The 10,649-nt window shown below is 34.4% G+C and overlaps 1 protein-coding gene across 1 annotated transcript; it reads left to right on the plus strand.

The window, feature by feature from the left end:
- Positions 1–2,145: 2,145 nt before the first annotated feature.
- Positions 2,146–3,108, plus strand: LOC110202613 (olfactory receptor 2B11-like). Its single transcript, XM_020978843.1, has one exon. It carries the CDS (start codon positions 2,146–2,148, stop codon positions 3,106–3,108), a length of 963 nt encoding a protein of 320 aa, XP_020834502.1.
- The last annotated feature ends 7,541 nt before the right edge of the window (positions 3,109–10,649 follow it).

Here is a 10,649-nt window from a genome sequence, read left to right on the forward strand (position 1 = left end):
CTTGTCCTTAAAGGTGAAAGGTCTGAGTCACAGGTAATGCATTAGCTCCTGGAAGTATGAGGTAGACTTGAAAATGGTAACTCTTGGTTTCTTGCAGGGGTAGAAGATGGAGCACAGGATTTGATGTGTCTCAGGCAGATCAAGACTATATTCATACATTTGAGAATTACCTACACAATTCAATATACAAGTCTTTATGCTTGAACCTGGGGATACAAAGTTAAAAAAAAATTAAATAATGCCTTTGTCAAATAACTTAAATTCTAGTATATCATGGCAATTAAACCCAAAAAGTTGGTGGCATCTCTACAGGAAACACACAGAAAGAAAAGAAACAGGTCATGGTGGTTGCTCAACTGTTCACCTCGTGCCCCAATAAGGGGAAATTGTAGAGGTCACCAGTCTATGTGATCAGAAGGCATAATGGGCTACCTTGGATGGGAGAGGGCTCCAACAAGGTTGGGCCTGTACAAAAACTCTACTACAGAAGGAAAGAGTCATCTATTATGAATACCAATTACAAGATTTACATAGGAAAACAAATGATAGTAGCAGAGATTAATAAAGTAAGAAAAAATTGAGCAAATAATTTAGAAAAGGAGTCAATGTGTTAAATAAGCATGATGGATTATTATTATTCAATGTATTGAATAAGCATGATGGACTGAAAAATTCTCAAGGAAAGGAAAACTATCATAATGAAATGAAATGGAAAAACTATAAGTACTTTCAAAATATTTCAGAAGAACAATAAAAGAGCTATAAAAGAAATAAGGGTGGACTTAAGGATAGAAATTAGAACCTTCAGGGAAAAGTTTGAAAATGCAAATGCCAAAGTAATATATATGCCCAACCTGACACAGCAAAATGGAAGGAAAGAATTTGATTCATTCCTTCTGAATAAACTTTCTAGATCCTTTTTACACATTGTCTTCCTCCTATTATAGTGAAAGCTCATTGGTAAGAACGGTGTTGTTAATTTATATTTGAGTTTTCAGTGTTTAGCGTGCCTAGGATGCAGTAAATGCTTAACAAATGTTTTATCTATCTTAAAATATGAAGATACATTTGTCAAGGACCTATGATTTCATCAGTCTGGGAACTCCATCAATGCATATCAGGTGTCTATCCATCCATCTATCTATCAATTTATCAATTTACCTATCTATCTATCTGCCTGTCTGTCTATCTGTCTGTTATTGTTTAGGGTTTTAGAGTGTTGAGAGAGGTTCAGACAGTATATGCAACATGACCTTGGCTAGCAAGTAGTAGAGTTGAAATTTGAATTCAGGTCCTTCCGACTCCATAACCAGCATGCTATCCATTATATCACACCACATTTTACATATTCCATGGAAGGTGAAAATAAAATTTTGGAGATGGTTTGCCCAGATTATACCGTTGTCATTGTCACATGGATAAGCCTCCATGTGAGGAAAACCTGATTAGATAGTTTGTGGTAGTGAAATACTAATACACACTCATCTTTTCTCCTACTTTCCTTTAATGTATATACTCTCCCCCCTTTTTCATAGCACTTTTGGAACATAGTAAAATAGGACTTCTGTCTCAATTGCCTACCTCTAAGACCCCTTGTGGCATTAGGACTCTAAGAGTACTCTTCTTTCTCCCTTTCCATCAGAATGTAAAGAGTTCATCCTTAAAATATCCCTTCTGATGGTTCACTTTGGTGAGGATTTGACAATACTCTTCTCTAGTTTAATGGAAAAGTGGGCTGTTAGAAAAGAAGTTTCTGTGAAGATTTTTCTTTAATCTTTGATAATAAAAGTAATGATATTATGGATTAAGAATAAGAAAATGTTCATTTTTACACAAGAATTTATCATTGATTACCTTGACCAGAAATAGAGGATGAATGACTAAAATGAAACTGGTTGCCTCAAGACTCAATGTGTTTCCCATCCTTAAAGGTGCTCAAGGCACTTGATGGATATGTTACAGTGAGGATTTTTTTGGGGTATGAGTGAATCTAGATGACCTCTATGATTCACTTATAGATATATTTTAAAAATCCTAGCTATTTGAAAACTATTTTGGCCATGAAAGTTTTTTTTAAAAATTCTGACATTGCTTTGATCTGATTCTACTTCTGTTGATTCCCACAGGTGCAGGCTACTGAAGACCATGTCAGCGAACAATGAAAGTCTTCCAGAAGTGTTTATCTTATTAGGTTTCTCAAACCATGCATGGCTGGAGCTTCCTCTGTTCCTCATTCTCTTTTTCATCTACCCCTTAGCTATGCTGGGAAACATCTCCATCATTCTGGTCTGTAGGTTGGACCACCATCTCCACAGCCCCATGTATTTTTTCCTCTCTAATCTCTCCTTGCTGGATATCTGTTACACCACAAGCATTGTTCCCCAGATGTTGTTCAACTTGGAGAGTTCAAAGAAGACAATCAGTTATGTGGGATGTGCCATTCAACTTTACTTCTTCCATTTTATGGGAGCCTCAGAGTGTCTTCTCCTAGCTGTCATGTCTTTGGATCGCTATGTGGCTATCTGCAAACCACTTCGCTACACCCTAATCATGAACCATCGGATCTACATCTTACTTGTGTCCATTGTATTGTTAAGTAGCCTGACTTATGCTGTATCAGAGGCTACTTTGACCTTGCAGCTGCCAATGTGTGGACACAATGAATTAGACCATGTGGTGTGTGAGATTCCTGTACTTATCAAGGTTGCCTGTGGCGATAAGAGTTCCAATGAACTTGGGCTTTCTGTGGTCTGTGTATTTTTCCTTGCTATTCCTTTGGCCTTAGTTATTACCTCCTATGCCTATATTGGACAGGCTGTTATGAAAATTCAGTCTTCCGAGGGGAGGAAGAAAGCCTTTGGAACCTGTTGTTCCCATCTCATTGTCGTCTTATTGTTCTATGGCCCTGCAATTAGTATGTACCTCCAGCCTCCTTCTTCTATCACCAGGGATCAGCCTAAATATATGGCTCTTTTCTATGGTGTTGTTACCCCTACACTCAATCCTTTCATCTACACCCTGAGAAATAAGAATGTGAAAGGGGCTCTAGGCAATCTATTGAGGAGAATCTTCAGGTCCAAGGGAGGTTTAATATTCAGTGTCAAATAACCCTGACAAAAGTCTGTTCACATTCTCTAAAATTATGGTTATTTTTATGCAAATTTTTCTCAAAATGGTGTAGCAAAGTGAACCCTGGATTTGAAGTTAGGTCCCCTGGGTTCAACTCTCAAATCTACTGCTTGATATCTGTTTCATCTTGGTTAAAATACTTTATTTTTCTAGACCCATTTTTCTCACACATGAAATCATGAGGAAGGACTGATATATCTCCGAAGTTACTTTAATATCTAGATGCTACGACTATAAGATGTCTATTGCTATCACCATCTCATACGGGCATACAGGTCTCGAACTTATCCTTTCTCCTAAAATGTCTTAGGGTTCTCAGACTGTGGACAATAGTGATAGATATCTTGTGCTGTATAAAATTTCTATCTAACTTAATATCTACCACAGTACATATTGCAGGTACTTGAATGAGTGAATCTATCATATTTCAAGCTCAAATTTAAAAGCTCATATATAATATAGTTTATTGCTTGGAACAATATTAAATTGAGAACCACATTGAAAGCTGGGATTAGAAGAATTACAAAAATTAAATACTTGGATAAACTGTAACTTAATAGGAAACAGTTGCTTTGGAGGAAAAGTGAAGTTATCTGGACAAGAAAGACATTTCTGATATGCCTGAGATGGACAGATTTAAATACAATACTGTGATAATCAAACGTCATCTTCATGTAGATCTAAACTAAGCCAAATTAAGTTGTGTAAAAGTGATAGGAGAATGTCTAGAAAACTATAGGTTATGATCATTATATTTTAGTTATGACCAGACCTGGCATTCAGTCACAGAAATGTATTTAGAAAGAAAAACTAATAAATATATTAGAATTTCCCCTGCCAAACAAAGAAATATGAGTTGAAATAAATTTTGAATTTTTTACCTCTTTTGCTTAGTTTGTCTTGCACGGGAAGCAATGAAAATCTGTAGATTATAAGATAAATCACATTAATATTTTTATGAAAATATTACAGGCTATGAATATTAATGTTTAAACCATAAAACAATTTGGAAAATAACCAGACCAAACACCTTTCACAGGCTAAGGGGAGAATTCTTAGCTAAATAAGTACAACAGGGACCATCAATAAAAAAGAAAATTTGCATTAAATGAAATTGAAAATCTTTTGCATTAATAGAATCAATGCAGCTAGAAGAATAAGGAAAGTTTTTAATACCAAAAAAATCTTTACATGAAATATCTCCAGTGAGGGTCTGATATCCAAGTCGTAAAAGGAAATAATAAAAATATATAAGACCAAGAGCCATTCCTCAAAGGATAAGTGGAGCCAATAATACAACTATTTTTCAAATGTAGAATTACAAAATACTAATGAGCATATGAAATGCTTTCCCCAATTACTATTAATAAGAGAAATGCAGAGCTTAGTATTTTTGAGGTCCTATTTTAACCTCAATAAATTGACAAGTATGACAAAAAGTGTGAATTCTTGTTAATAGAACTGTTAAATTGATAAAATTGTTAAATTGGAAAGCAATTTTGAAATACACTAAGAAAGTGATGGAATTATCTGTCCCTTTTGACCAAGTAATCTCACTACTAGGCATATTCCCAAGAATGTCAGAGACAGAGAGAAAGATTCTTCATGCACCAAAATATTCATAACAATAATTTTTGAAGTGGTAATGAACTAGAAATCAATTAATCTCTAGACATTTATTAAGGGCTTGCTATGTGCCAGGCACTGTACTTAGCATAGGGGATATGAAAACAAACAAGAAAAAAAATCACAAAAGACAGTCCTTACCCTTAAGCAACTTTGAATGTAATTAAAAAAAAAAGATGACCATCATTAGGAAATGGCTAGACTAATTATAGTATGAGGCATTCACTTTCCACTTGCAAGGCAGACAAAGCAACCTAACTGAAGCATCAAGAGAGAGGGGGAGAGAGAGAGAGACAAAGAGAGAGACAGACAGAGAGACAAAGAGAGAGAGAGAGACAGAGACAGAGAGAGAGAAGAGAAGAGAGAGAGAGAGAGAGGAGAGAGAGAGAGAGAGAGAAATTAAAATGAGGAAATTGGGAAAGACTTCATGTGACCCATGAACTAAACCTTGAATTAAACCAGGGATCAGAAGAGATGTAGCTGAGGGGGATTACATTCCAGGTCTGTGTAAAGGAGGCTAGTGCCACAGTGGATAGCATGCTGTTCCTAGAATCAGAAAGACTTGAGTTCAAATCTGCCGTCACACAAAGTGATCCTGGGAAAGTCACTTAACCTGTTTCCTTCAATTTCCTCATCAGCAAAAGTGGCTTAATAATAGTACCTATCTCCTAGGGTTTTGTGAGGATAAAATGATATCACATTTATAAAGTGCTTTGTAAACCTTAAAAGGCTATTTAAATGCTAGCTATCATTATGCATGTGGATCTCGAGGTCAACAGAAGTAAGAAACAGAATATGAAGTTGAAGAGCAGAAAGTAGATCAGTTTACTGGAACATATGGTTCCTGAAGCAGTATAATACAAAGTAAACACATAAAAGTAGTCTGGAGCCAGACTATAAAAGAATTATTACATATCAGGCTGGGAATGTATATTTTATCCTAGACACTATGAGGACCCAATAAAGGTTCCCAAACCTTTGGTTATTCCTTTTGGTCTTGCTGGGTGACTGAGGAGCTGATTAACTGAGAAGGCACTAAAATGTGAATAGTTGGGAAAGCTGAGGAATGATTGCACTGTCATACCTCTCAAAAACATTCTATTTTAAGAAAAGCATAATAATAAATATGTATTCAGATTTATAATAATAAAGACATTTATGTACATTTTTGTCATATGAGGTAATTATAGTAGGTGTTATTATCTCCATTTTATAGATGAAGAAATAGATTCAGAGAAGAATGAATTCTTCAAGGCCAAAGAAGTAGTAGATCATAGATATAAACAAGGCTCAAAAACAAGGTTTACTGATTCTAAATTCCATGTATTTTCCACTCTACCATCCCATTTTACAAATGAGGAAACTGAAGTTGAGATAAGTTAAGTGACGTACCCAAGGTCACGTAGTTAGCAAGTGTCTGAGGCAGGATGTGAACTCAGATGTTCCTGACTCCAAGTCATGCACTCTATATATTTCCTCACATAGCTGCTGGATTCTTCAACCCAAAGAAATGAGAAATAAGAATCTCACAATTTTTTTGTGAAGAACAAATGAAATAATGTGTGTAAAGTGCTTGGCAAATATTCAAGTAGCATATTAAAAAGTAACTTTTAAAAATCAGGGTAAATATATCATATGAGACAAAGGAAATATTTAAATATGCAAAACAAACAGGTTTATGAGGAAGTCACTGTGTATAAAATTAAAATAAATAAATAAACCTTTCTCTCTTGGTCATCTGAATATATAACTGAATCTAAAAACTTTTTTTTCCTGGCTTAGAATTCTACTTTTGGGCCTTTATGATTGTATTTTGTGCAAGAAATGAGTTTCCATGGGGAGGCATTAGCAGGTATGAATGTCAGGTACAAGATGGGACTTTAAATTACGAAAGTGCATGGTGGGGATAAAGCAGAGTGGTCTGGGGATAAACAACTAAAACAACTGGCTTGGAGGCTTTCTTCTGAGTATGAGGCATCCCCAGATACCTCATTAGCAATTCTTTGAACCAAGTTTCATACACTGAAATCACTAATCCAGGGGGACTTATTATCACAGATCACAAACTTTTTGTAGCAACCAAACCTCTAGGTATTTCTTTTTCATTTCCTTGGAAACTGCAGTGCTATAGAAACTAATGACTAAATTCAACTAAATAATGAAAGGCAATTGTGTCAAGGGACAGGGACCTAAATGTACTAAAAACTTTGTTAGTATTATGCCTCATGAAATAGTTTTAACTGTCTATTCACATCATCAACTCTGTTAAGATAGATTATTATTAGATGAAAGGTTTTTAAAATTTGTTTCTAGTTAATATATACATTCGATCTCATTTAATGCTTTGATATCAAAACCATATCATATGATTGCAATGATTGTCACCATACAATACACTGTATTAGGCATGGAAAAAAGAGAACAAATGTTTTCCTTTTCTGTTTGGCATAAGAGCATGAGAAAAGTTTATTTGATTAATGTCAACTTCAGTTATGCACAACAAAGACCTCCATGACTTTGGAAAGTAATTGTAAGATTCTTGCCTTTATTAATCTTTATGGTAGGACAGACAGATGAAAATTAGAGCTGTTACACTTTAATGAGCAATAATAGTTTTTTAATGAATATTCTGTTGTCTAATAATGTTAATAGCATATTTAAATGTGATTTAAAATCATTTGCATATTATGCTTTACAATTCTTTTCTGAAGTCCATAGAGTTTTGGAGTTGGAAAAAAGACTTCAATGATCTTCTTTTATAACCCATGTCTGAAAAGTAATTGCCACAATGCCATATATGATAAAAGGTTGTGCAATCTTTGCTTGAGGACCTCCAGTGAACTGGAACCCCTACCCCTCAAGGAAGTCCATTTCATTTTAGGATAACTATAATTGCGTTGAAAAGGGTTTTTTTTGTTTGAATATCAAATCTAATTTTGCCTTTAACACCCACCATCCATTGCTCATAATTTTGTTTTTGGGGCCAAAGAGAATAAGCTTAATTCTTCTTCCGTATGATAGGTTTTTTTCTAATGTTTGAGTATAGTTACTATTATTGGTCTCCCATAAATCTTTTCTTCAGGTTATATATCAACTTTCCCTTCATGTATCCTCATATGACTTGGAATTGAGACCTTTCATCATTCTGATTGCTTTTTCCTGGGGAAAAAAATCTAGCTTATTGACCAATTTCAGAATATAACACTTCCAATAGTGTCTAACCAGGGTAATAGGACTATCACCTACCAAGTTCACTATGACTCAGTGCAGCATGATTAGCTTTCTAAACTTGTATACTCATTAACACATATTGAGTTTATAATCCACGAAAACCCCAAATGCTTTTTTTTAGACAAATGACTGTTTAAACATATGCCCCTCCCCCATCACGTCATATGAGTGAAGTTGATTTTTTAACCCAGGTATAAGACTTTATATTTATACCTTTTAAATTTCATCTTATTAAATATAACCAAATGTCTTTTCCTTTAATTTTTAAAAGATTTTTAACTCTGTCATCAGTGTATTAGTTATCCTTCCTAGTTTTGTTCACTTAGAAATTTGATAAACTGCTATGTATATGTATGTGTTGCATGTATATGTGTATGTGTGTATATATGTATGTGTATTATGTATGTTTGTATATGTGTGTGTGCATTTATATATATATATAATATATACATTATATATATAATATATATATATATATATTATATATATATATTATATATATATATATATATATATATATATATATATATATATATATATATATATAAAATGCCTTTATACAAGTTGTTGATGAAAATACTCAGTAGCTCTGATCCAATGATATATTCTAAGGATATTCCATGAGAGGCATTGTTCCAAGTTAGATAATATTTTTATTATTACTATTGCATTTTATATTGAAATAAAGTTTTTAAAGAGCTTTATATATGTTATCTCATTTGATACTTACAAAGTAAGTACTACTTGACCACCCCCCATTTTGCAGATGAGGAAACTGAGGCTGCGAGATGTTAAGTAGGTTAAGAGATTAAGTTTCAGATCATCCAGCTGTTAAATGTCTGAAGCAGAATTTAACCTCAGATCTTTATGTGCCCAGGTCCAAAACTACATAAGCTCTCTTTCACTTTCATCTTTATATTTTCAGGACCTAACATAGTGTTTGGCACTTAGCAGATACTTAACAAATGCTTATTGACTGACAAATTACTCAATGTCAAGAGGGGAGGAAGTCTGCAGTGAGTACAAGAGAGATCTGTGCTTGAACCTGTGCTGTTTAACCTTTTTACTAATGTCTTGGATAAAAGCCTGCTATAAATAACATGTTCATCAAATTTCCAAATAGCATAACACTGTACAGATAACTAATATACTGCATTATAGAGTCAGGATCTAAAAAGATCTAGACAGGATAGGGCATTTGTCTAAATTTAATACAATGAAATTCAATGGAAATAAATGTAAAGTTATGAAGATTTAGCTTCATCAGGGCAAAATGAAAAAGTCCTGGATAGACAATAATTGTTTTGAAAAAGATTTGGGACTTTTAGTGGACTCCAAGACCAAAATAAGTCATCAGTGTGATGCCTTAGTCAAAAAAGCTAATGGAGTCTTGCATAGCATACTTTCCAGGAAGAGGAAGGTTATGGTATTATTGTATTCTGCCAGGTGTGTCAAATCTTATTTAGAATATTATGTTCAGTTTTAGGTACCAGAGTTTTAAAAGGCCATTGATAAGGTAGAGAGTATCCAGAGGACAGCAACCATTTGAAGGAATAGGTCATGTTTAACTTAGAGAATAGAAGATTTAAGGGAGAGGGTACATAATAGCTGTCATTCAAGAAGATCCTAATCCAGCTAAATTTTACAATTATCTGGCCCACATATCTCCACATTTTTCATAAGAATAGACTGAGAGACTTCATCAAATGTTTTTCCAACATCTAAGTAAAGTATAGCTACAACATTCCCCTAACTTAACTGTTTAGTATGTGATAAACGGGAATGAGATTTTTTTGGCATGCCTTATTCTGTGTGGTCATCTGGTCTCTGTCTCTTTCTCTGTCTCTCTGTGTCTCTCTCATCATTGCTTCTTTTCCTATATGCTTATTAATCATAATTTTAATAGTATTATAACAATAGAACTGTGGCTGGCCTAGGACGTTGGGGCAGTCCTGTCCCTTCTAAATGTTGTTTCCTCCTTTTAAGGGTTATCTCCACCCAAATGTATGGCTTCCTAATTGGTAAGTTTCTGGCTGGCAAGGATGACTATTTCATAATAGACCCCAGTCATAATCACCTCACTCTCAGTTCAATTCACTCTCTGGACTGTTCTACCTCTACACCAGCAGCTTTACCCCTATGTAGGTACCTTAGTCCTCCCTCCCCCTCCCACAGGGTGCTTCCTCTAACCCCACTTCCATTTTCCAGCTCATATCTTTATATCTTAAATACCCATATTAGAATGTAAGCTTCTTGAGAATAGGGACAATTGTTTTCTTTATTTGTACCTTGGTGCTTAGCACAGTGCCTGGAACACAGTAACTGATTAACAAATGTTCTATCTATCTAATATATAAAGTCCTTTAAGGAAGAGACTGGCTCTCTTTTTAATTATTATCCTCAGCTCTTTGCACACAGCCTAACGTATAATAAGCATTTGTTTTTTCATGCATTCATGATAGGATATTTCATCTCTTTCAGCACCTGAAAATATACATCTTTTGGCTTATGTGATATTTTGGCATACTACTCACCATTTTATTTCAATGAAGTAGAGAAGGCAATATTTGTGGGCAATTTCCCTGGTAAAAGTCTCACTTCTAAGATATACAAGATATTCTTCTAAATCAAAGGTCTTAGTGCACATTTTAACTATTAAAGCT

The sequence above is a fragment of the Phascolarctos cinereus genome, unplaced genomic scaffold (genome assembly GCF_003287225.1).
Source record: "Phascolarctos cinereus isolate Bilbo 61053 unplaced genomic scaffold, phaCin_HiC Scaffold_5;HRSCAF=322, whole genome shotgun sequence".
Taxonomy (NCBI): Eukaryota; Metazoa; Chordata; class Mammalia; order Diprotodontia; family Phascolarctidae; genus Phascolarctos; species Phascolarctos cinereus.

What these genes read in the sequence shown, in the direction of transcription:
- LOC110202613 (XM_020978843.1), top strand. Translation starts at nt 2,146, where the DNA reads ATGTCAGCGAACAATGAAAGTCTTCCAGAAGTGTTTATCTTATTAGGT.